Source organism: Camelina sativa, chromosome 6 (genome assembly GCF_000633955.1).
Source record: "Camelina sativa cultivar DH55 chromosome 6, Cs, whole genome shotgun sequence".
NCBI classification, from domain to species: Eukaryota; Viridiplantae; Streptophyta; class Magnoliopsida; order Brassicales; family Brassicaceae; genus Camelina; species Camelina sativa.
This window is the reverse complement of record NC_025690.1, coordinates 9,102,212-9,129,653: the sequence shown is the minus strand read 5'-3', so window position 1 is coordinate 9,129,653 and position 27,442 is coordinate 9,102,212. Positions and strand designations below refer to the sequence as shown.

Sequence of the window (27,442 nt, the reverse complement as noted above, 5' to 3'; positions counted from 1 at the left end):
CAACGAAGTCTATCTTCAACCTCCGGCGCCGGTAAACTCAAAACCGATCTGTTAGGTTTGACCCTAACCAAATAACCAGAATTGATTAAGAGAAGAGAAGAGAAGATAGAAGATTAGAGAGAAGATAGAAAATAAGAGAAGAGATTAGAGGTAGAGAGAAGGAGATAGAGAGAGTATTAGGAAGAAGAAGATAAACATTGTGTTGATTAATTGGATAATCGTTCATAAAGATCAGGTGTTACTCTAAGTACGCAAACGTAAAAGGCCTCATTAGCCAAAGCCCACTAAAGCCCAGTATTTATCTTGAGTTCGTATCACGATCCAACGGCACCAATACTGAAACGTCGGACCCGACCCGCCGCGGGAACTCCACCGAAGAAGACGACGACACGAAGGCGAATTCTGGGTTTAATCGAGAAAAGGATAGGATAATATAGTAAATTCCGTTAAATAAGAAAACTTTCTTCTTCTTCTTCTTCTCTTAACTCCTTCGCACGCTTCAGATCCGAGTTTGAGCGAAGCTATCTCTTATCCTTGAGGTATCGATTTCACCTTCCTGTAATCGGATATTTTCTTTATGATCATTCTAATTCAATCGATTTTATAAGACAATGGAATTGCGTTTCCTAACTTGATTTTGAAAGTTTTTGATTTTTTTTTTTTTTCCTTTTCTTTCTTGACATTACATAGACGCTTATAGATCATCGTGTATGCTTACGCTGGTTCTGTTTGTTGGCATCTTACGTGATATATTGAAGTAATATGTGGTGGTGTTGTTATTGTAGGATGGTCCAGCTTATGTTCATCTGTTTGTTAGCATCTTACGTGATATATTGAAGGAAGATAAGAGTGGAATATGTTTTGGCTTTGATTTATGAAATGCTCTTAGGTAAGTACTTTTTTTGCTGGAGATATTTGCGTTTAATTTTAACTTCGGTTTAATCTTGATGCGTCAACTGTTTCCCAGCAAACCTGACACGAGCTAGGTTATTCCATGAAAAATCTTTGGCACATGAGGATACTTATGAGCCTTTCTTAAGGTGAGTCTTTTTACTTATTGGATAGAGTCTGTTGTTTCTGCTTTGGAAAGGTCTAGGACTTCTTATTTCTTGTATTCCACTGTTTATATTTATGTTGTCAAATGAACCTGACCTTTCCTAGTGACAGTAAACGGCTATTTCTCAAAAATATTAATTTGTATATGTGTTATGTTTAGTGGGACATTTTCGCTTGACCTGATTTCTTAGTCCTGCACTGATACGTTTTGCTTATAGAAATGGATATGATAGATTATAGAACTGGAATTACAAAAGGAACTGAGGATTTTATTAATGGAGCTCCTCCCACTCCCCCTAAAAGACCTCACAAAATACTCGATAATCCTCTGTAACTCTCTCAGACCTTATATATAGCCATAGACTAAAGAAATAACCTAAACCAACCATGGTTAACTATCACAACAAACCTTGGTTAAGTTGAACTTAAGTAAATATTATTATGCATTTTCACTGCTTCTATCATGCACATATAGGGTATCTTCAAAAGTATATGCAAGCTTAAAGATATGTCCTTGTTCAGGTTTCTGTGGAAGGGAAATTGGTTCATTCAAGTAAAAAGCTGCAAGATCCTTTCCTGGATAATAAGGTATTCAAAAGTATATGCAAGCTTATCTTCCATACTTCTGCATGTATTTAACATAAGTGCTAGGTAATGGTGTTATTACTAATGGAGAAGCTTCGGGTTCAAAGAAACAAATTACTACAATTGATGATGTTCTCAAGGGATTGGTGGAATGGCTTTGTGCTCAGGTTTCTCTTTCTCTCTATCCTCTTTGTTTTCTTTCTATTTTATGTTGTTTTTGCATTGTTTATTGTCTTTGTCTTGTAGAAACTACCATAGTTATAGCTAGAGCTCAGAGGTATAGCAGTGGGGAAAATTGAAGCAGTAACTTTGACTTTGGTAAATCTTCAATCTTCAAGTTTTGTGATATGGATGGAACCTCTTTTTATATATATATATAGTGAATCCAAAAAAGCGTTTGATATCACAATCCTTAAATTTGATATGCAGTTGAAGCAACCTTCTCATCCTACTCATGGCGTTCCAATTGCAATAAGCTGTCTGTCATCACTGTTTAAGTAACCTGATGTCAGATCGTCATTTGTTCAGGCAGATGGGGTTAAGTTACTTATTCCTCTAATCTCCCCAGCATCCACTCAGCAGTCTATCCAGGTAATTATATATGTAGTGGTAATTATATATTTAGTGGTAATAGTTTTCAGTGAGATATGTCCACCAAAGCTGTAGAATTTGAAAAAAATGCCTATATCTGTAATTGATCCCAAAGCTGTATCTAAGTATTGCAGTTTCTAAATTATGCAAAGTTCTTGACAAAAAGGCAGACACTCTGGCGATGGTTTTGTTTATTGCTTAGATAGTTCTGTTTCAGTTTTCAGAAGAACTTTCTTTTTTGTCATAATTTCTCAGTACATAATTCATGTGATTTATATGCTTTCGGCCGACAGCTTCCGTATGAAACATGTCTCTGCGTGTGGCTTCTATCCTATTATGAACCTGAAATAGAGTACTTGGCACGGAAGTGGTTAAGAGCTCGACTAAGGAAAAGGTGAGCTATGTTCTCTTGTGTGAGTTGGTCACTGCTATCCTGCAATCAGTTAAAGATCATATATATGACATGGCTTGGTTAATCAATCAGACTCTCAGCTGTCCAATACCAAGTTTTTTGTTTCTTTTATTTGTTTTGATGCACTTGTTATTATGTTAGCCTGACGCTATTTTATCTTACAGGTTGTCAGGGTTGTCATATTGACGTTCAGGAACTTGCTTCCAAAAGGTACATTTGGTGCCTAGATGGTTGACCTTGGACTCCCGCATGTTATCCACAGTCTAAAAACACAAGCGTGGAGTGACGAGGTAAGACGAGTTAGATACAAAGCCTGACGACTGCTTTTTATTTAGTTGTCATGTGGAACTTGAATTTCTTAATTCTCTGCTAAATCTACAGTGAGAAAAAATCTGGTTATATAAGTGATTTCGACAACATTAGATCTGTTTTTTAAGTACATGACCGTAACTCAACCCGTTATATTCTGAATTTGTAAGGATGAGATGAAGATACCTTTGATGTAGTTTTGGTAGCATGGTTTAGTTAGATAAGATATATCTGCTTGTTATCATAACATAATAATTAATATGAATCTCAGCTAAAATATTAAAACAAGCAGAGAAAGGAACACATTAACTTGAAACTAAAAACAACTCTCTCAAAATACGGCTTCTTACTCTGGTTCCAAACAAGGACCTGACTCTCTGTTTTCTCTTTGCAAAAACATACTACTGCAATATAAGATTATGCACAGTGTTGAATAGTATCTGACAAATCCACGGGTTTTCACATTGTTCTCATGACTTGGATTCTTACTTCACCTTCTCCTTCCTCGTCTTCATCTTCGCTATCTTTATTTGTATTGTTCTCCCAGTCTGCATTTAACTGATTACACATAGATGACCATACACATTGATGAAAATTTTAATACCTCCTCTACGGATGCTATCTATATATGAAGCTTTCATCATGTTCATTAACACTAAGGAACCTCCAAGATGTGACATACCCCGCATTCTCCTATCTTCCAGTCCATATAGCTTGTTTTGAACTCTAAGACAAGCTCGGTGGAAGTCACCTTCTCTGTTTCAACTCTAAATATGTAGATATGCTCTGTTAAAAATATATCTATGAATTGGTAGTGTGGTTTACACCAAAACGTGTGATCATCATTTTTGTTCATGATTTCAATCTGGACATACTCCCACGGAGCAAAAGATTCTTCTGTACCCTTAACCAGCATGACACAAGCCTTAAATCTCAAGGATGTATGAAGAAGCGACTCATTCAACTTGATTGTCAATAAACCTCCAGCAGTAGATCGGTGATTGAAGTAGGCAGGCACTTGTTTACCGGGCAACATCGCATATCCAGAAGTCGATGTGTGCATGATGAGATCTCTGGCTTCTTGGTTCAGTTTGAAGCAGTTGGTGAACTTCAGATGGATCTCTGGATTGTGAAAGGAACAATCCAGTCTCTCAAGGGACTGACAATTGTCTGCATCAATGCAAGATAAGGAATCTGAAAGTTGTGGGAGTGATACCAGATTCTTGCAGTTGTTGAGTCTAAGGACACCTAAACGAGACATTCCCTTGACCCATGGAGGAACTTCTTGTATATCTTCTTCGTTTACCAAATGCAGCTCTGTGATGATGTCATGAGCATGCGGGAATGTTTTGAGGCTTTCAAAGTATGAAATCTTAAATTCAGAAAGAGGCAAGGACATGATGGGCAAAGGAACTTCTTTTATTGCAGTTCCTGTGAGCTTGAGATTCGTAATGTTTGTGGAGATCTCAGGGAAAGTTTTCAACTGCGAGCAATCTGTGAGATCAAGTGAAAAGAGAGATTTCAAGTTGATGTTGGTTGGAAGAGCCTCTAGCTTTGAGCATCCGCACATCGTCAACGTAGACAATCGCTGAAGGTTTCCTATGGAGGGAGGAAGCTCCACCAAATTTGAGCAGTTTGAAAATTGAAGATTTTTATTCAAAATTGCTTACTTTGGTTCCGTCCCATAGCTTGTGAAGCTTGTTGGAAACCATACATAATTGGACGAGAAACTCTGGATTAAAAGTAGATGGCATAAATATACTCTGGAAATAACTCCAATCAAGTAATCTAATCTTTTGAGAATGATACAGAAGTGAGTGCAGTCTCTCAGGCTGAGCAAGATCCTCCTCACCATTGATTTTTACGATTTCGAGATCAGACATTCTTCCAAGTGCTTTCTCACTTATATTCAATTCTTGCTCAGTTTTAGATAAATCTAAATTTATCCCTGTAAACCTTCTATTATCCTGAAAAGAACCCAATAATAATAATAAGTAGACAACATAGTTAGTTATAAAATAAACTCAATTTGTAGGGCAAAAAGCTTACTGTTGTATCAGTACTGAGCACTTCACAAATATCTCTTCCATCAACCAAAAGCTGATATTTCAAAAGCCGATTGTGAATGAATTGCTTACGAGAAGTTTCTATTCCGAATTGTTCTAACAGAGTATGCATATATATAACTCCGAATTGGTCAATAGATATGAGAGATTTCTCAACTAAGACGCCAATACCGACTTTCGTCACATGCAAAAACTTCTTTGAAAGAACCTTTTCCAGTTTATGATGATCTACGCCGTTGAAAAAGCAGGCTATTTCGTGGAAAATGTTGCTACCGACAAAATCTTTGTCCTTAGTATATATGCAGGCTCCACAATATTCATTGAATTTCTCCGAAGCCAAAAAGGGAATATTACGAATTATTATTTTTATTTGCATTTGCTACTGTTCTATATATATATTTTTTTATTGGATCTAATTTTTTAATTTTCTTCTTGACACTTTGTTATGATTGAAATTAAATGGTCAAATTTGTGATAAACGGATTTCGTAGTAGTCTTTTTATAATAAATTTGCCATTTGGTGGTTTAATCTCAAGTAGTGTTGACAACACTGTGTTGTTAAGCCTAAACTGACAATGAAGCAGGTTGATTTACATGTTCACTTCTGTTAACTTGGTTGTATAATCCAAACTTATTAGAGATACAGTCTGTAGCAGATTACATATAATAATAATATGTTTTCAAATTTTAATAATAACTTAATATCCAAACTTTTGTAAACTTACTATGTTTATAGATGTAAGTTTTGTGTCTTCATTAATTTATTTCTTATTTTGCAATCAAACATATTAGCCGATATTAAGTTACTTTGATGATGCAGATAATCTGAGAGAGGATTGTCCTGTCTTTGAGGATTTGTTTGAATTTTGTCAAATTTACGCAGGGGGAACAATGGTAAATCCTAATACATTTAGTATATGTTGGTATTCATGTTTGGTTATCACTTCAGAGCATTTTTAACTGAAAGTTTTGTATATTAGATGCTGCACGCAGATTAAACAACAAACTCTGTGACATTGCTATAAATTTGGGCGGGCGGGTTGCACCATGCCAAAAAATGTGATGCATCAGGGTTTTGTTACATCAACGATCTCGTACTAGGAATTCTTGAGTTGTTGAAACACCATCCCCGTGTGCTATACATAGATATATATGTTCATCATGGTGATGGAGTTGAAGAAGCTTTTTACTTCACTGACAGGTAGTTACACTTTGATTAGTCTTAAAATTAGTCCATAACGACTTGTCTTTAAGTTGTTTCGGTAGAAACTGATTTACCAATATCTTTGAATCTTGTTATGGCAGAGTGATGACTGTTAGCTTTCATAAGTTTGGGGATAAGTTCTTTCCTGGGACCGGCGATGTTAAGGTAATATTCAGAATCCGTTTCTCGATTTTGTGAGAACTGTTTCTATGTGTTTGGATGAAATGTCATTGTGACATACTTTTTCTTAAAAAAAGGAAATAGGAGAAAGAGAAGGGAAATTTTACGCCATTAATGTGACATTGAAGGATGGTATTGATGACAGTAGTTTCAACCGTCTCTTCAGGACAGTAAGCTCTTTTAACCAAAACAATCAAATTTCAATGCTTTCGAACGTTGCTCCTGTTTTGATCTCGATCGGTAACCCTTTTCGTTCTTTTAGATAATATCCAAGGTTGTTGAGATATATCAACCGGGTGCAATTGTTCTTCAATGCGGAGCAGACTCACTAGCCAGGGATCGACTAGGATGCTTTAATCTCTCTATTGATGGTGCTGTTTTTCTTCTTGTAATCGAAATCTCTTTCTCTCTTTCAAATCTCTCTTCCGCTAGTTTCTATGTGACTTGTTTATTCTGAAATGGCTTTCCCTTTGTGCAGGACATGCTGAATGTGTTAAATTCGTGAAGAAGTTCAATCTTCCCTTAATGGTATCTTTCTTTCTTGACATGCCTTTTTGTAGTCTTAGTTAAGCTCCTCGACGATGAAGTCAGTTTCTTGTCTGATTGTTTGATTAGGTTACAGGAGGTGGAGGATACACAAAGGAGAATGTAGCTCCGTGCTGGACTGTCGAGACTGGCATTCTTTTGGACACAGAACTTCCTAATGGTTAGTAATGTTTGTTAGAGAGTGTAACATGTATGTTTGGGACTTCAGGAGCTCACAGGTTAATTGTTTCTGCAGAGATTCCTGAAAACGACTACATCAAGTATTTTGCGCCGGATTTTTCTTTGAAGATACCTGGTGGTCACATTGTAAGGACCTCTCTTATGTAACTTATTGTTCCTCATTTCCTCTAACAAAAACTAAAGAGAGATTGAGAATCATTTGTGTTTTGAAATTGTAACAGGAGAATCTAAATACCAAATCGTACATCAGTTCGATCAAAGTGCAGATTTTGGAGAATTTACGATACATTCAACACGCTCCAAGCGTGCAGATGCAGGAGGTAAATTTCAGATCATCATCACACAGTTGATGTATTTCGATGGCGACAACGATCACGATGCTTCGTAACATTGATTTCTAAGAACAGAAGACAATCCAAAGTTTGTTTGTTTTTTGTTTAGTTATGACTTATGAGAATTGTAATGCTATCAAACAACTATATGACTACTAAAACAATTGATGATTCATTCCATCTTTTTCGTCTAGTGTATATGATGAAGCTTTCTTTTTTCTAGCTTGCTCATTTTTTTTTGTCACTGTTCGTTTACATTAGCTTATATAACTTGAAATATTCTTATACTAGGTTCTTTTTTTGGCCAAGTTTTGTATAGTTCAATTGGGCTATACCAAAATAAAAAATACAGAGTATTATGGAATTACTAATGACATTTTATCAATAGTATTTTTACTGTTCACTAAAAACAATATTTTTGCAGATTTTTTTTAATCTTAGGAATCAAAGAAGATAGATAAACTGGTCAGATCCGACTCAATTTGAAGGTGGTGTAGAGAATGTAAAAAAATTGGAAACCAAAAATCATAAGATTGTTTACAAAACTCTGAGAAAGAAGAGGAAAAAACCGAGCAAAGATTTGGAGATTTCTTAGATCAAAATTGCATCAGAGTCATGGAAGTTTATGATTGCCAACACTGCTCAATAATTTAGAGCTTCTTCTGTCAATTGTGATTTACTCATCATTTGCAACAAATGAAATGGATATATATATAAATATTATAAAATCGAATAACTTAAAGAGACGATGAATAATAATATTAAATTAAAAACCATTAGAAAAAAAAAACAAAACCAAAAACACAAATGAATAAAAGAAGGAGAGAAAATGATAATCAATCAGAGAGAGTAAAAAAATGTTTTTCTGGTGCTGTGGTTATTATACTGGGGGCTACGAGGTAGGGTTCTTACTCCATGTATTTATATGTAGGGTGGCCAAAATCTAAACCCTAGGTTTAACTGGGTTTAACCACGGTTAAGTTAACTTTATAATTTTAGATATTAGATATTCTGTATGAGATTTTTTTTTTTGTATTTCTATGGAGAACAAACCAAACGTAGACCAACAATTATAACTCTTGTGTGGAGAATAGAATCCCAACAGAGAGGTTTACCACACATTTTTTTTTTCATTTAGTTTGATTTGATTTTTTTTTTTTTCATTTTCAAGTTTTAAATTTGTTGGTTCGACATTTTAGATTTCACCATTTTAAATTTTAAAAAATTAGAATCCAAGGATTCGAATGATTTTAGAGAATAAAGCGAAAAAACCGTTTATGTCTTGTACTATTTTTTGTTTACTATTCTGCTATTCATAACATTATAATTCAAAAAGAAAAAAGAAAAAAAAAACAATTAGAAACCGTTTTCCCACAGAAATAAACTAGTATATTAAAAATGGATTAGCCCTAACATCCATTAAAACCTAAATAATTACATTTTATTTCATTTCAGTTTGTAAACTTGGATTCCGTTTGAAAATAGTTTATTCTAGATTCATGTTATTATAAAATTATATTATGTTTAATAAATAGTATTCTTGTATATTTAACTTTTCAAAAGAAAGTTGTCATTGCAATTACGAAACACCTAAGCATAACCTTCGACGAAAAAATATTTAAAAATAAAAATATCATCAATCAAGAATTATTTAATTTCCAACATTCCCTGACTAACCATCGGTAACTAATTAATGGGCTTAACTCAAATACCAATAAAAGTTTTGATTAATGTTTAGTGGGCTTCTTCTTCCTCCTAAAGGCCCATAATTACAACAAGTCTCGGCAAAAACCGACGACAATTCTTCGACCTCCTGCGCCGCCGGTTAACACAGAACCGATCCAACGGCACCAATACGGTTTACGTCGGTACCCGAACCGCCGCGAGAACTCCACCGAAGAAGACGACGACACGAAGGCGAATTCTGGGTTTACAAGCGAGAAAAAGATAGGGATAATATCGTAATTCCGTTAAATTAGTAAACTGTCTTCTTCTTCTTCTTCTTCTTCCTTTAACTCTTTTCTTCTAATTTGTAAATAGTTAACAGATACTTGAGTTAGTTTCTCTTTGTTATTATTAGTGGTTGAAGGTCATTTTGAAAGTAATATGTGGTGGTGTTGTCATTGTGCTCATCTGTTTGTTAGCATCTTACATTCTTACGTGATATATTGAAGGAAGATAAGAGTGGAATATGTTTTGGCTTTGATTTATGAAATGCTCTTAGGTAAGTACTTGTTTTGCTGGAGATAGTTGCGTTTAATTTTTTCTGAGACTAATGTTGATGCATCAACTGTTTGCAAGCAAACCCGTCACGAGCTATTCCTTTATACTTTATTGGATAGAATCTGTTGTTTCTGCTTTGGAAAGGTCTAGGACTTCTTATTTCTTGTGTTCCAATGTTTACATCTTTGCTGTCAAATGAAATGAACCTGACCTTTTCTAGTGACAGTAAATGGCTATTTCTAAAATATTAATTTGTATGTGTGTTATGTTTAGTGGTACATTTTCGCTTGACCTGATATATTAGTCCTGCACATATAGCGTATCTTCAAAAGTGTATGCAACCCTTAAAGATATGTCCTTGTTCAGGTTGCTGTGGAAGGGAAATTGGTTCATTCAAGAAAAAAGCTGCAAGATCCTTGCCTGGATAATAAGGTATTCGATACTACTTATGTTTCATATTTCTGCATGTATGTAACATACAGCTTCATTTGCATATAGTGCTAGGCCAAAATCTGGTAATGGTGTTATTACTAATGGAGAAGCTTCGGCTTCAAAGAAACAAATTACTACAATTGATGATGTTCTCAAGGGATAGGTGGAATGGCTTTGTGGGAGTCTGGGACCTCCAAGATTTGTAGTAGGCCGCGTTCTTTGATCTCCCAATTGGTATTGCTTGTTTTGAACTCAAAGACAAGCTCGTTGGAAGTCACCTCCTTTGCTTCAACTTCAAATGTTAGATATGCTCTTCTAAAAGTCGATATAATCCATGTTATTTTTGGGTCAACAATCTCAAATAGTGTGTTGTTAAGTTTCTCAACTATCCATGGATCATGGCACTGGCATCAGGCTATGAAATAAAACAGAGCAAGCAAACAAAAAAGAAAAACAAAAGTATCTGCAATACGTCTATTAAGAATCCATAAAGAAACCGGGAATTATTAGATACAGTTTGTAGCAGTGACATGACCTGGTTTCTTAGTACTCAGCATATATATAGTGTAGTGGTTCCAGCACATGATTTCAGTAGTCTGTTCAGGTATGAGGTAACTATATATCCTGTTATGAACCAGCAATATAGTACTCGCCTGATTGGTCCTTCTCTAGTCTAGAATACATGCCAGATTGGTCCCTAAAATACATGTAACCTTTTTTCCCCAACAGAAAAAAAAATGGTAATGTCAACATTTTGTAGTTTTCTTGGAAGAGATTCCTCGGTATAGTCTCTCATGCGTTTGTGTGTTCCAAAGAGTCCCGTGTACACACACCCTCGTCCACTAGCGTCTTCCAACGGTAGGACTGTGAAACCCTGGACAGAAAATCACAAACAAAAATACCATTAGGGAAAGAACAAAAATCTGAGTCAGACTTTTGCAACGCACAACAACTTTTGGATTCTGATCTAAAAAATATGCTTGTCAGAGTAAAACATTTTACAATGTTTCTCATTTGAAAGCATGTTGTCTGAACATCAAAATTGTTACTCAGCAGCCAAGGCTAGTTGTATCTGCAGAGTAAAGGATAAAATAAAACAGGGCAAGCAAACAAAAAAAAAAAAACAAAACTTTCTGCAGATACGTCTATTAAGAATCCATAAAGAAAGAGATACAAAAGAGCATAAAGCTTGGATCAATGCGAACAAATTGCAAATCTGAACACCTAAAAACTGCAACTGGAAAATAAAATAAAATAATGATTAATATGCATTTTTTTACAATTAAGTATTAAACTTTATGGTATCTCAAGTCTTTATGGTAATTCCAATAATTACAATCATTCAATCGTGCATATTAGATAATTAATGATAAAACAAGGTTTTTCAAGGGTAAACACCAACGAAGATTCAAGCTTAATATCATATAATCTCTCACTAATGATGTCTAAAATGTGATAATAGAATTTTCAATTTTATATGTGCAACGCCAACAAAGTGAGACTGTAACTTACATATATCATCAACTTTCCACAGTGATACTATCCAGCAAAAACTCACATGCATCTTTAAGCAAGTCCAGTACCTGTCAAAGAAACAAGTAGTCCACGTAAGAGATCAATAATCAATTTTCCATGTGAGCTTTGTCCTAACAAAACAGATCAACCAGGAATATAAGCATTTACAAAACTAAAATTAGTGTGATACATGAAGCTGTTTTTCAATAAAACTACTGACCGAACAGTCTGACTAGTGACTACAAGAGCTAATTAAGCTGATGCGCCTTTCCCATAGACAGCTTGAATGGACAGACTCATTAAGAGAAGTGCGACCTAAGCAACGCATCTACCGACCGAGCTAACTGCCTCAGATGATTCCCGTTTCCTGATATACTTTGTTTTGCCTAAACGACCTTCTTCTATATATGGAGGGTTCAGCTACCTCTATGGTGACTTATTGACTTACAATTATCTAAATGAGCTCTAAAATGATGCTTACTGAGTTAACCAGAGGAGCAACTGTCAACAACCATTCAGTAAGAGATAGAATAATTCTTTAATAGTAATTTACCTTGTCAAAATATCAGAACTCCACAATCGTGTTTGGGTGTACATTAGTTTAACCTGAAGAAACTGCAATGAAAGCATTTTGTAAAATCTCCAGAAAGAAACTCCAAAGTTAAGCAAACAACAACAACAAGAAACATTAACGGTACCGGATATTAACTTTTAACTCTTCAAAGACTAAGTGTAGAATGTTGAATAATGACTATCAAATAGTCTGGTCATGAGAACTTCTGATACACATCGAAACATATGTATTTTCTTGTCTTAATATTTTTTTTTAAAGCTACAAATAAACTCTAAAAGGAAATATTAATTAAGGAGAGTAGAAATCAAGAGAACAAACCAGTTGCGAGAATGATATCCAGCGATTTGGGCCACATCCTCCAAAGCTATTCTCCATCTCTCAGTACGCTCTTTTGTTTCACCTTTACATGTTTTTTTAAAGGCTTTTCCAAAATCTCCAATTTGTTTCTTTATATCAGTTGGATCCACATCATAGAAAATGGTCATGACAATCTGACCCGACACTTCCCTGCATTTCATGATCTCTGCCAACTCATCAAGACACCAAGACGAAGAAGCATAGTTCTTGGAGAGCAAGACGATCGCGATCTTTGATCCTTTGATAGCTTCTACGAGCTCAGGACCGATCGACTTACTCCTCTTTATATCATTGTCAATGAATGGGTCAATTCCCTTATTTCTGAAGGATTCCAAAATGTGGAAAATATAGTGAGATTTAGTGGAAAATGTTGCTAAAGACAAAATCGCTGTCCCTATCTATGCTCCACCACCACCATTCACTTAATTTCTCGGAAGCCAAATAATGATAAAGGAAAATTAAACAACATTTCACGTCCACACATTCTTTTTCTATCTCTCTTTCTCTCTCCTAATAATAATGGTAGAAGGAAATTGTTCAATTGTGTAGCCACCCTCTATGTTACTTTAATATCAACAAGAACATCTTCTTAAGAATTTGTTCAGTTAAATAACAAGGTTTTTAGAGGAAGAAAAATATCAAAGATTCAAGCTACACATCATTTCTCATGCTTTTACATTATTAAGATGTCTATAAATGTAGTCACAGAATAATGGAACTCTCAGTTGTATGTGCAAAGCTACCAATCTCAATAATTGCAACAACATAAGTGGGACTCTGAACTTGCAGTATCATCAACTTTCCACGGNTTACATGTTTTTTTAAAGGCTTTTCCAAAATCTCCAATTTGTTTCTTTATATCAGTTGGATCCACTTCGTAGAAAATGGTCATGACAATCTGACCCGACACTTCCCTGCATTTCATGATCTCTGCCAACTCATCAAGACACCAAGACGAAGAAGCATAGTTCTTGGAGAGCAAGACGATCGCGATCTTTGATCCTTTGATAGCTTCTACGAGCTCAGGACCGATCGACTTACTCCTCTTTATATCATTGTCAATGAATGGGTCAATTCCCTTATTTCTGAAGGATTCCAAAATGTGGAAAATATAGTGAGATTTAGTGGAAAATGTTGCTAAAGACAAAATCGCTGTCCCTATCTATGCTCCACCACCACCATTCACTTAATTTCTCGGAAGCCAAATAATGATAAAGGAAAATTAAACAACATTTCACGTCCACACATTCTTTTTCTATCTCTCTTTCTCTCTCCTAATAATAATGGTAGAAGGAAATTGTTCAATTGTGTAGCCACCCTCTATGTTACTTTAATATCAACAAGAACATCTTCTTAAGAATTTGTTCAGTTAAATAACAAGGTTTTTAGAGGAAGAAAAATATCAAAGATTCAAGCTACACATCATTTCTCATGCTTTTACATTATTAAGATGTCTATAAATGTAGTCACAGAATAATGGAACTCTCAGTTGTATGTGCAAAGCTACCAATCTCAATAATTGCAACAACATAAGTGGGACTCTGAACTTGCAGTATCATCAACTTTCCACGGTGATACTGTCCAGCAAAGACTCACAAGCATCTTCAAGCAAGTCCAGTACCTGTCAAAGAAACAGTAGACCAAGTAACGAACAAGTGAGTTTCCAAGAAAGTTTTGTCCCAATCTGGAATGGAAGGCAACTTGGAACTTGGAAGTGACAAATGGCATGCCATTTAAAATTCTTATAAACCCAATAAACCATTTTGATAGACAACCTCTAGTGGTTGATTTTGTAGGTAGCATCTGTCTAAACAAAAATGTAATCTCTAATGATAATTACCTTCTCAAAACCTTGAGCTCCACCATAATATGGATCAGGAACAAACTTGTCACTGTGTTTCTTGCAATACGAACACATTAGCCTAACCTGAAAAAATCAATGAAATATATGTTCTGACAATCTCCTAAAAAAGAGTTCCAAAGTCCAGCAAAACGGCAACAAACACTAACGGTGGTACCTTGTTATCTGCATCGGGCGGGAAATTCCCTCTGGCTTTCCATCCATTATAAGCCTGCAATATGTCCTCTGCAAACATCAAACATTCAAACTCATATTTTATTTCATTTCTCCATAACTAATCAGATCTTAACTTGCAAATTCCTAGTCCTAGGCTGAACCCCATTTGTATAGACATTGATCCTAACCATACAATTCTTATAGAATGTTGAATAGAGTTAGTCTTTCTTCTACCTTTGTTCTGTTCATCCATTGCAAGAATGAGATCAAATTCCCTGAAATCAGATGCCTTAATCGGTCTTGATAATGACGTTATCTCAATCCCACGACGTTTAGCAGCACTTCTCATTCTCGGATCCGCCATATTCCCCTTTTAAAAGAACAGTTTCACATATCAAAAAATGAGTCAGAAACATCAATTTCAAAGTCCTTACTCCCACCAAAAGAAAAAAAAAAAAAAAAAACCTTAATCCAAAATCAAACCTTTCTACGTCTGTGAAAAGCATCACTCACTAATTGTTCAAACTTCAAATCAAGCATCAATTTTTCTGTACAATCCTAAAGTCAGATTATTGTTTTCATCTCTTATAAAAAAGAGCAGTTTAACAAATCACAAATTGATTCAGAAACATGAATTTCAAAAGTCTGCACTGCTCCTTCCTCTAACCAAATTGCATCCACCAAAAAAAAAAAAAAAACCCTAAATCCAAAATCAAACCTTTCTAAGTCTCTGAAAAGCATCATTCACCAATAAAGCATTAATCTTATTACAAAACACTAAAGTTAAGTAACTTGTTCTGTCTTCTTCTCTTCGAATTCAAAAAGCAAAAAAAAAAGAATCGGAACAGAAAGGATTAGTATACCTCGTGATAATCAATGGTTCCAGCGGAATCAATGTTGAATTTGGAATCGAGACCTCTCTTCTTCACGATATCTCTAAAGACACCTTCAGCTGCTGGGCTCCGACAGATGTTTCCGAGACATACGAAAAGAACAGAGAAAGGTTTGGTTTCGCTGCTCTGCGTCGTCGGAGTCGTCTCCATTGAAGATGATGCGAAGCACCCAAGGGAATGAGATATTCTGGGTTCTGCTCGGAAGATGGAAACGAGATTCGAGTTTTTGTCAGATGATCGGAAATGAGGAGGAGGAGAAAGATAAGTGGAGTGGCAAAATGGTAAATAGGAAGAGATTGTTGGAGAAGTGGTGAGGAGGTTGGCACAGTACATCCTCATTCCCCCTGAATAGTTGGAGATGATATTACGAGTTTCTTTCTTCTNTTTTTTTTTTTTTTTTTTCTTTTTTAAAGTCTTATTTCGTAATAAACCGAGGAAGTGAGGGGTTTAATATTCAATTCATAATTTATGTTATAAACCGCATTTAAAAATCGTTATTTTGAATGTTTGAAGGTACTTCATCAGGTCACAAGTCTTTCCAATAATCAACAAACTACTACACTATTGAATTCTATATCAAATAAAATAAAGCATTCACAGAAATTTTATTTTATCTTTAAGAAGAGTGAAATTTTATAGAAGATTGTTATAAGTGTGTTGTCGATGTGTCATCATCAGTTAAATTTTGTGGGAAAATTGTCATAGGAGATTGTGCTAGTTCTGTCGATGTGTCACTACACGTACGATTGAATTTTATGAGAGGTTGGTTGTTCATCGGAAAACAACAAGTTACTGCTGGTAGATAGTTCGATCACTGGATGGATATAGCACACAACTTTCTATCTTTCCAAAAGACGAAAGGATCGCATCAAGACAAGCACGACAGATTTCAGACATAAGCTTCTCTAACAATCAAATATGAACCAACACCGACAAGAAATTCTCATTGTACTAATCATTCTACACTAGTTAGAGAAGACATACATTTCTCTTTCAACAATGTGAACACCAAACATAATTTAATCAAAATAGAAATGTCAAGCCTAACCAGCTATACGATCTTTACACTTAAATACAACAAACAAACAAAAAAAAACACACTAGTAACACTCACACTGCATGTAAATTAATGATTTTCTAATCAAGATTAATTGTCACAAATAAACATGTGTAGTTGTGATCTTTGTCTACAGGAAACAAGACCCGACCAAATATAAATATTAACACTCAGTATTCCATGGAAATTTGACTGACTAAACGAAAAGGCATTAGTATAGCAAGTAAAAAGAAAAGCTTTAACTTAGCAATAAACTCTAACTTTAACACACAATATCATAAAAATAAACATAACTAGGATAAGAAAAATGAACTTTGTCCAAAAAAAAAAAAAAAAGGATAAGAAAAATGAACAAGACACCCAAATTGTAGACATCATCACTTCGAAATTGCAAACAAACAAGGGCATACACAACAATAACAAGAAGACAACCAATACAGCTAACAATGCAAAAGAGATTTCAAACATAAGCTTCTTTAAGAATCAACTAAGACAATTAAGATGTTTGATTCAGTGGTTCAAACGTGTGTTTGATCCACTAGTTCAAACGGGTATACCACTTTTAAATTTTATTTTGTCTGAACATCTATACATTGAATTGTTCACATTTTGCAAGGTTGCAAAATCTTTCAAACATAAGAGAAGATATGAGTGAGAATTTTATCTATTCAACAAACAATAACGAACTAAGAAAAACAAAAATAATTAGTAACTATATAACCAATAAATACCAAAATCGGAAGCAAAAAGCACGACTTCAATATGACAACATTTTAAAATTTCTTCTCCTATTATATAGGTTGTAATTTTCTTAAGTTTATAAACGATCCTTCATCAAACTCGATTTGTCTATAAGATCTAAAGGATGACACAATATCAACAAAACAAACATAACTAGGATAAGAAAAATGAACAAAAACAGCCAAACTGTAGACATTTTCATCACTGGAAGATCCCAAACAAAGAAGAGCATACAACAATAACAAGATGACAACCAATGCAGCTGATAATGCAAAAGAGAAGGACCACACAATACACTTCCATAGAGATAAAAACCGAGAAAATAACTAACAGCAAGATGGTTTCATCAATTACATGATGCAAAGTGTAACCCAATATTTTAAACTGGAATAAGGAATCACAGTGAGACAATGCATGCACTCCAAATCCATCTGACAAACACATGCATAGCTTTTACCGCTGCACACAACTTCCTATCTTTCCGTAAGACAAATGGAAGACAAGCCTGACAGATTTCAGACATAAGCTTCTCTAAGAATGAAATATGAACCAACACAGACAACACTTATTGTACTAATCATTCTACACTAGTCAAAGAACACATAGGTTGGTTTTTCAACAATGTGAACACCATATATAGTTTAATCAAAATAAAAATGTCAAGCACAACCAGCTATACGATCTTCCAGAATAAAACTGAACTATCACATAGTCACCTACACGGTAACACGGCTACACTTGAAGAAAACACACAAAAAAAAAGAAACTATAGTAACACTCACACGGCACTTAAATAAATGATTTTCTAATCAAGCTTGGTTGTCACAATTAAATATGTAAGTTGTATACAGGAAACAAGATCCTACCAAACCAGCCAAATTGTAGACATGTCATCACTGGGAAATCCCAAACAAACAAGGGTATACAGGAAACAAGTTAGAGAAAACATATGTAAGTTGGTTGTCACAATTAAATATGTAAGTTGTATACAGGAAACAAGATCCTACCAAACCAGCCAAATTGTAGACATGTCATCACTGGGAAATCCCAAACAAACAAGGGTATACAACAATAACAAGAAGACAACCAACCAACACAGCTGAAAATGCAAAAGAGATTTTAGATATAAGCTTCCCTAAGAATCAAATATGAACCAACACAGGCAAAACACTCATTGTAATAATCATTCTACACTAGTTAGAGAAAACATAGTTTGCTCTTTCAACAGTGTAAACATCATGTATAAATTAATAAAAAATAAAAATGACAAGCCCAACCTGCTATACGATCTTCAAAAATAAAATTCAACTGTCACATAGTCATCTACATGGTAACACGGTTACACTTAAAGAAAACACACAAAAAACCCGAGAACTGCATGAAAAGGTCATTCTACACTAGTCATAAGTGTAGAACAACTGCATGCAAAGAAAGATAAAAAGGCGGTGTTAGAAGACCTATGTAAGTTTGTTTGCTACTTGTCGAGACTGTGTACACACAGTAATGAATTTGATAAACAACAAAAATTTTTAACCTTAGAGATAACGAAACTGAATCAAGTAATAAACATATATTAAAGAAATAGAAATTCACATACCTGATTTTCAGACGTAAAATATCAAGAAATTCACATACCTCAATTTAAATGTAAGCGTGATCATGCATACTCCAAGGATGTCAAACTTCTGCACTGAGGCATTTGTTTTTAATTCAACCAAAGCAGCTTATAGATTTGGGACTGCTTCATTTGCTAATCAGAGATCACGGTCAGGGACAATCAGAGAGGTAATTTAAATTACCTCAACAACCGAGGCATTTGCTTTTAGCATCAGGTGACTAGGAACCCGAATGATTTATGCATTCTAGGAACAGGGACAATCAGCGAGGTAATTTAGATTACCTTAACCTTATCGAGGCATTTGTTTCTTTGCTCAGGTGACTAGGAACCTGAATGCATTATAAAGACAGGGACAATCAAACCGATAGGGACAGGGACAAGCTGAGAGGTAATTTATATTACCTCAGCCAAACCGAGGCATTTGTTTCTTTGCTCAGGTGACTAGGAACCTGAATGCATTATAAAGACAGGGACAATCAAACCGATAGGGACAGGGACAAGCTGAGAGGTAATTTAAATTACCTCAGCCAAACCGAGGCATTTGTTTCTTCGCTCAGGTGACTGTATGCATTCAAGGGACAGGGACAATTAAACCGATAGGGACAGGGACAAGCTGAGAGGTAATTTAAATTACCTCAGCCAAACCGAGGCATTTGTTTCTTTGCTTAGGTGACTAGGAACCCGTTTGCATTCAAGGGACAGGGATAATCAAACCGATAGGGACAAGGACAAGCTGAGAGGTAATTTAAATTACCTCAGCCAATCCGAGGCATTTGTTTCTTCGCTCAGGTGACTGTATGCATTCAAGGGACAGGGACAATTAAACCGATAGGGGCAGGGACAAGCTGAGAGGTAATTTAAATTACCTCAGCCAAACCGAGGCATTTGTTTCTTTGCTTAGGTGTCTAGGAACCCGTTTGCATTCAAGGGACAGGGACAATCAAACCGATAGGGACAGGGACAAGCTGAGAGGTAATTTAGATTACCTCGATAGAAACAAGACAAAGAGTATTGCATACCAATACATAACAGTTGTTGTTATGACTAGCTCATCATATGAGTGAACGTGAGACTAGTTAATTGGCAAGCAATCAAAAACGTATAATACATAAGGAAAACCAAACCGTGGGAAACCAAAGACACAAAACTGAAAGATAATTATCCTAACGGTACAAAAGCAATCGTCTTACTAAGTTACAAAACCCTATAAGGAACACACACAAAACTATAGGCAAAGTAAACGATTTTGAAACCCAATAGACAGAAAAATTGAAAACCAATAACCGAAGATACTAAAGTCAAAAGAAAGTAAGATTTATGTGTTAAAACCATAATTATAACCTAACGCTAACACAAACTATGTATGAGTATTGAGTAGCATCAAAGTCATCCCATACCTTCATAACCTTTCGATAACCATTAGGCTTCGCAATAGGTTTTGTCCTGATTTCCAGTATCGAGATATCTGATATTGAAGCTAACGCTAACACCTCTCCACGGAATCCAAACTTCGAAGTAGCTGTTCTCAATCGAAGACTAAGAAGTGGTCTTTATCAGTGCATCAAACATAAAAGATCGCCACAACTTACTGTATCTTTTTCCCAACAAAACCAAAGCATCTCTGGAAACGCCTGATCCTGAAAACCAAAACCAGTAAAATATTTCCAAATTAGGACTCAATCATGAGGTAAAAGTAATCATCATAGTGGAGCTATACTCACCATCATCAACAACCTTTATAGAGCACGAAACAACACCCACGAAGAAAGAAACCTTAAAATAGAGAGATCAATCAGAAGAAATCGAAGTAGAAGGGGAGAATTTGATTTTTGCAGACCTTAAGGTCGCACCATTATCTAGACTGTTGAACACGAGTTCCTCCAATGACCCTCTTCATCTCAAACATGATAATTCCAGAACGCTTGGAGTGATGAACACCCTCAGGCAAAGGCTCGATCGACTTCATCCTCCGATTTATCCCGACTGAAACAAAGAGAAACAAAAACCCTAAAACCCATAATAATTTTTAAGATGCAATTCTGGCGGATATCAATTATTGAAGATTGCGAAGCTATTTATCGCTATTAGACCCAAAAAAAAAACCCTAACGACAATCAAATGATTTACCTAGAGATGGCGATTTCTTGGGAACTGGGGAAGTGATTGATCGTCACTGAAGGATGAAAAAAACAAAACAAAACAAAGTCAATACAATCGAAATTGAAAACCCTAAAACGGGAAAATCAGAAAGGCAAAGAAAGATCTAGAAACTCATATATAATAAGTGAAGAGAACTTATCTACAGACTGTGGATCTCTCCTCGCAAGTGATTAATTGATTTTTCTCTTGACCTTGATTTCGTCGGAAGTGATTAAACAAACGCCTCTTAAAGGAAGAAGACGATGAGAGCAGAGAGCATTTTTAATTTTGATTTTAATTATTAATTGAATTTTAACTCTTACATAAGACTTCTCTCCCTCTAATCCTTTAAACGGTATCGTTTGTTGTATTGTATCTCATACCATATACAATATAGCCGTTGGAAAATATTGAGATTCAGAATTGGAAAGTAACCGTTGCAGAAGTGCTTTTACATGTGTGAATTTCTAGATCTTATATTATAATTTCATAGATCCTAAAATTTGATTATAATTTTATTTGTTAATCGAATTAGAAAAGTTATATTCTTATAAATAGTATATGAAAATATATATTTTTTGCATTTTATTAAGTTAATTGATAAATAGAAAAATATGTTTCAAGATTAAACCTTAAATGGTTTAGGGTATAGAGTTCAATTTTAAAGCATATTTTTAGTGTTTATCAATTAACAAAATAAAATGAAGAAAAAAACTTTATTATATTTGATTATTTAGTGATGTATATAATTAACAATGAATGTTTAAACATTTGGGAATATTATTTGATTATGTATAATTAACAAATGAGTGTATGAGAACAATTATGAACAAAATATAAGTTTTAATTGTAGTTATAATTATGTATTAAGTTGACAAAAAAATTATGTATTGAGTATTTTTAATATATATATATATATCTTGAGAATAAATCTATCTTATTGGTTGTGTCTTCTTTTTTTTTGTAACTCTTAGTTCTTTGGTTGCGTTTTGATAATGTTATTTATTTATTTTGGATAATAATAACATATTTAGAGAATGATTTACGGAAAAAAATGTTTTATTTAATCTATATATAATAACAATCCGAATAAATGCGACTAACAATTGTACCTATTGGATATTTTCCGAAAAGTCGTGATGGTTCATTAAAACGGTTATTTATGAAAAGTTACAATGGTTCACTTTAGAGTTGTGTTTAGAGTTAATTAAAAAAAGAGCACTGAAAACTCAATGCCCTTCGGATTTAGGCACTGTGGCAATGAATTTCAGATGTAGGCATTCAACAAAATGCAAAATATCGCTTTTGCCCTCATTCACTGACGTCATCTTTCTTGTTCCTTTTGCTCTTAAAGACTTTATTTTCTCTCTTTCCCAATTCTCTTGAACTTTGTCGACAATTACAGACCAAAAACCAAAACTTCTGGCGACCAACACCAACGGCGTAGGAGTCATCGATTTAGAAAATATCTATTGCAGCTTAGTGGTTTGAGAAACGCAGCGTCCAAGCCACAAAAATCCAAAATCGCCACATGATTGGTCGCGAATCAAGAACTGAGATCTCGGTTATAGGTACTGTTTGGGTTTAGGAACCCCCAAACTTAGGGTTTAGCTTTCTTATGCTTATTCCGCCCAAAACGCTAAGGGGTAATTTTGTCATGAACAGTTGATAAATGACTATTATTTATGGCATTACACTAACAATGCCTAAATCCGAAGTTACACCTCCAAAAGTGCCTATTTTGATAATAAGCCCTTGTGTTTATTAGAACATTCATATCTTTTGAAATCTATATATATTTGTCTGTTTGAACTGTTTTCATTTTTTTACAATGACACAAAATAATATAAATTTTCAATCTCAACAGTTTTTACAACTTTCTAAATTATTATTCTCTAGCATTCATTCTTTTAAAAGTAAAGAATTTCCTCCAATTTTTGATTTGACAAAAGATTTTTGGAATGATAAATCTAATTTACAACTTTTAGTTAATTTTAAATATAAAAATTTAATAAAAACACCTAGAGTTTTTTTTCAATAGTTAGATGAATTATATAGTGAGTTTTTGAATTTGACATTTTTAATATGGTAATAAAGATGTCTTCTATTTGAAAGCAGTTTATATGGATTATTAGGTATAATCAAGTGTAGACAATTGCGATTTTTCGTAGTACCTTTTCATAAATTTTTGTTTTTATTTGTTTTTAAAAAAAAAAACAAATCAAACGGTTGTATCTTTTCATTGTAGAGTTGTGTCTTTTCACTATTTGATTTATATTTTTTCATCAAAATTTTCGTTCTAATAGGTGTATGACGTCATTGACGTGTGTCTATTTAAATAGTCATATCTTCTGAACTCTCTTTATATTTGTTTCTTCACCAGTAAACAACAAATTCGTTGAAACAAATTTTTTATTTTACGTTGAATCTAAATAATTGAATATTAATATCTAATATTGAACGTTATTCTATAATCTAACTAAACTTTTGAAAATGATTATAGCAATAGAGAAATTTAATACAACTTAATATAGAATTTACATTTCGGTCTATTTATCGTAACTTTTCGTTAAAATAATATTTAATATTTAATATTTAATATTTAAAAGTAATAATAACAACCTGAATAAATGCAAACAAGAGTTGCGATTTTTTGTAGTACTTTTGTGAAAATTTGTTTTTATTTGTTTTTTTCTCTCTAACAGTTGTATCTGTTCATTGTAGAGCTATGTCTTTTCACTAGATTTTATTCATCACAACTTTTCATTATAATAGGTGTGTCTATTTAAATAGTCATGTCTTTTGAACTTTCTTTATAATTGTCTCTTCAGCAATAACTAGCAAATCATAGTTCGTTGAAACAAATTTTTTGTTTTATGTTGAATTTAAATAAATTGAATATTAATATCTAATATTAAATGTTATTCTATAATCTAACTAAAATTTTAGAAATGATTATAACAATATAGAAATTTAATAAAACTTACTATAGAATTTACAGTTGAGTCTATTTATTGTAACTTTTGTTCTAAAACTCTTTTAATATTTAAAATTTATGTTATCATGTTTTTGAAAGTTGTGTATTTTAATTTCAATTTTTCTTTGATATAGTTTCACTCATTATTAAATACATTTTTAATTATAATTATTTAATAAAAATTACATTTACTCATTATAACCATTAATTTAATATTCTCAGTTAAGATCACTTTGTTACTATGATTTTTTAAATTGTAGCTTTTTACCATAATTCTCTATAAAATATCTTATATATTTATAATACTTTAAACAATATTTTTTTGTAAATTTACGTCTATTCTACATAATATTTTTTGTTTATAAGTTTTCATTTTGATGGTTGCGTTTTTAGTAACAGATTATGTTTAATTTTTATGTATTCAAACTATTCTATTACATTCAAATGATTTCATAATGTATAATTTTAAATTTTAAATTTATTCACTTTTTCTAAAATACTTTCCCCGCGATATCGCGGGGGGTCTGAGTCTTAGTAATCATAATAATAAAAGTTGTTGTTGAAAAAAAAAAAAAGTTGTTTACAAAACCGATGGGTTTCACATAAGATATTGCAGAAACAAGAAGAAATTGACTAATTTGTATTTACATTCCATTAAAGAACATCACACTAAGGGAATTAAGAAGTTTTGAGATTTATTTAACTATCCAAACGTGTTTTCTCAACTGTACATAATATATGGAGAACCCATTCTTCTTTCTTGTCGATGCTTGAATACATAGCTCCTGCAACGGATCAACCATTTACATTAATTAGACTGTACGTACAAACTAAAAAGATCACTCGGCGTGTTCACAAGAGACCCGAGAAAAATCTTTATTTCATGTCAAATTACCAAACCCAACACACAATATTGTACTTTTACTCTTTATTGGCTGTATATTCAAAGAAACTAAGTTTTGTCCAAAAAAAAAAATTCAAAGAAACTAAGCAAAAAACTGATGAAGAAACTTACTTGAAATCAGTTTAGATCAACCTGGCTACACATTATCCCATGGGGAGTCAGGAAATCAGCACTGTATCTTAAATAATTCTATGGAAACCAACCTGTGTTCATCACAGAAAACGGCAAGTCTCTCAAATCACAGACAAAATATCAGGAAATAGACCAGCAGAATCCATCTACAGGATGCTTACAAAGATCTGAACAAATCCAAAAACAAATCGAATTCAATATCAAAGAACAACATCAAACAGATTTGTTAAAGATACATGTTGTTTTGTGTTTACCTTAAAGGCATGCCCATTATTGTCCACACGGTTTTGCCCATTTGGTCATGGGTAAAATTTGGTCTTTGGACCAATTGGACCATTTCATTATTGGGCGTGTCCATAGCCCACCCGTAATAGTTTGGACTGGTCCGTCGGCCCATTTGACAGCTCAATTACCTTTGACCTGTTCCTGAAGTAGACAAGCTTGTGAGGTCATGGCGGATGATTTATAAATCGAGAAAGAGGAAGATGGTAAGTGAACAGAGAGTTTTATATGCAAAAAGCAATTGAGATTTAAAAACTATCAGCACAAATCTTGAATTTGTGACAACTTCATGGAATGCAAAATTTCAAGGTTTGCTTGCCAGCCTGTCATGAACTTCTTCGACGCTGCCCAACCCCTAATGAACAACATGAATGACCATAACATTAACACTCAAGAATCGACAGATCCACTTGGGATGCAAATTCGTACTCAATCCGGAGAGGTCAAATTTTTATCAGCATATGCAGAATTAAGATCAGTGTTTGGCTAATTCACACGCTAACCAACTTATCTAAGGAAGAGTTCTTATGAATAGACTGAATCTAGGGTAAAACAAGTTCCAAGTTTTTAATTAAGGGAAAACAAATTCGGCCAAATCTCTGAAGAATAAATCTTGAAAGGAACAAAGAGCTTAATATCAATCCAGTTCTACTTTTAATTTCACATTAATCTTGAAATGAGAAAACATATATATAGCAAGATTCTAGATCAGGTGAAAAGAAAACCTAGACCTCGTGGCTGGTTTGATGCGAAGAAGAAGAAGAAGAAGGCTTCGAACAAGTAAAAATACTCAAGTTCTTTTTTCCCTTTGTATATTGCACAGTTGGCTTTTTTTTTACAACGGTTAATTTCCAATAATCGCATTCCCCAGTCCAATGTTCTAATTCTTTTACCTGTGACCCATAAAAAGAAAGAAAAACGATTTGCTTCCCATTTAGATCACGAATAAAACGAGCCAACATAAGACATTGTAGTTTTTGTCAAGTACGTACTTACAGTGTAAATGCTCAAAAGAGTGATCCATTTGGAGCATATTTAAATATCAAGATCCTGGTGAAAGGTTCCTTTTCCTCACAGTACCCAAGCAGGTTTTACAAAATTCTTGTAATTGAGCTTCGACAACATTCCGATCTGAAATCATGGAACAGTACGCGCTAAGTCCACTTTATATATAGTCTTAGTAAAAATAAAACTAAAAATGGGAGAAACTATACCTTCTGATCCGAAAGTGAATTTATGTATTGTTCTTCCGGTCTTTAGCGGATGTAGTAGCAAATGAAACAACAGCTATCTCCACACTACTTGATAGTGTGCGTTCCTTTGAACAATCTCCTAAGTGAGCAAGATCCAATGACATTACTAAAATCTTCACATCACATGCAACTTCAATCTCAGATCTTTTGAGTAACATGGATGTCTGAGGATCAAAATCACAGACTGATTAAACCAAAGGATACAAAGTTGGCTAATACTCATAAGTAAGTAATATTTTATGCCATGTAACAATGAAGAAAGAAACTTACCAAGTTACAAATACTTTCTGAAGTTGTCCGCTAAGACCCGTACGCCAAGGATTCACAGTTTCCTCAGCCTTACGTCTGTAAAAGTAGAAGCCGGTAGCTACTAGGGGAAGAAAAACAAATGGAGAAGGTGAAACATCTTGTAGATGAACTCTTTTGTGAATGATGACGGTGTGGCAGCCCCGCCTAGTTAAACCGTACATGTTTAACTGTAACCATATCAAAAATTGATCCTAACTACGTACAATTCCTGTATTAGGTCGAATAGAGTTACTCTTTTCTTCTACCTTTTGTTCTGTTCATCCATTGCAAGAATGAGATCAAACTCCCTGAAATCAGATGCCTTAATCGGTCTTGATAATGATGTTATCTCAATCCCTCGACGTTTCGCAGCATTTCTCATTCTCGGATCCGCCATATTCCCCTTTTAAAAGAACAGTTTCACACATCAAAAAATGAATCTTATCTCTCGTAACTTCAGCGTATATATCATCTATTTTGCCCACTTCGGTGTCGAGGTTCTCTTTAATTGGTTTCTTTGGTCTCTTATATATGAACCACTCTTGACTTTTTTTTTTTTTTTTTTTTTTTTTTTTTTTT

At 34.0% G+C, this 27,442-nt stretch overlaps 2 protein-coding genes, 3 long non-coding RNA genes and 2 pseudogenes across 6 annotated transcripts; 3 read left to right on the top strand and 4 right to left on the bottom strand.

Moving 5' to 3' along the window:
• Positions 1,701 to 3,145, top strand: LOC104790714 (annotated as a pseudogene).
• On the bottom strand, positions 3,170 to 5,263 carry LOC104790715 (probable disease resistance protein RPP1). Its single transcript, XM_010516491.2, has 2 exons — positions 5,003 to 5,263; positions 3,170 to 4,920 (listed from the first exon to the last, which is right to left on the bottom strand). Exon 2 carries the CDS (start codon positions 4,521 to 4,523, stop codon positions 3,609 to 3,611), a length of 915 nt encoding a protein of 304 aa, XP_010514793.1. The 5' UTR covers positions 4,524 to 4,920; positions 5,003 to 5,263; the 3' UTR covers positions 3,170 to 3,608.
• LOC104698842 lies at positions 5,911 to 7,679 on the top strand (annotated as a pseudogene).
• Positions 9,218 to 10,466, top strand: LOC104790711. The gene is made up of 4 exons (XR_768794.2): positions 9,218 to 9,439; positions 9,636 to 9,685; positions 10,051 to 10,116; positions 10,183 to 10,466. It is a non-coding gene; the product is annotated as an uncharacterized LOC104790711 (long non-coding RNA).
• On the bottom strand, positions 10,577 to 12,954 carry LOC104790712. Its single transcript, XR_768795.2, has 4 exons — positions 12,524 to 12,954; positions 12,185 to 12,246; positions 11,629 to 11,699; positions 10,577 to 10,990 (listed from the first exon to the last, which is right to left on the bottom strand). It is a non-coding gene; the product is annotated as an uncharacterized LOC104790712 (long non-coding RNA).
• Positions 13,149 to 15,866, bottom strand: LOC104790710 (putative low molecular weight protein-tyrosine-phosphatase slr0328). Of its 2 annotated transcripts, XR_002038609.1 has the most exons (6): positions 15,443 to 15,866; positions 14,814 to 14,949; positions 14,581 to 14,648; positions 14,403 to 14,489; positions 14,070 to 14,183; positions 13,149 to 13,305 (listed from the first exon to the last, which is right to left on the bottom strand). XR_002038609.1 is itself a non-coding variant. In XM_010516489.2 (5 exons), the coding sequence occupies exons 1-5, from the start codon at positions 15,809 to 15,811 to the stop codon at positions 14,121 to 14,123; spliced, it is 723 nt and encodes a 240-aa protein (XP_010514791.1). In that variant the 5' UTR covers positions 15,812 to 15,866; the 3' UTR covers positions 13,913 to 14,120. The 2 variants fall into 2 exon arrangements, 1 of the variants encoding a protein (XP_010514791.1); XM_010516489.2 differs by lacking the exon at positions 13,149 to 13,305 and having other exon boundaries at positions 13,913 to 14,183.
• LOC104790709 lies at positions 20,211 to 21,308 on the bottom strand. Its single transcript, XR_768793.2, has 4 exons — positions 21,016 to 21,308; positions 20,739 to 20,871; positions 20,610 to 20,661; positions 20,211 to 20,525 (listed from the first exon to the last, which is right to left on the bottom strand). It is a non-coding gene; the product is annotated as an uncharacterized LOC104790709 (long non-coding RNA).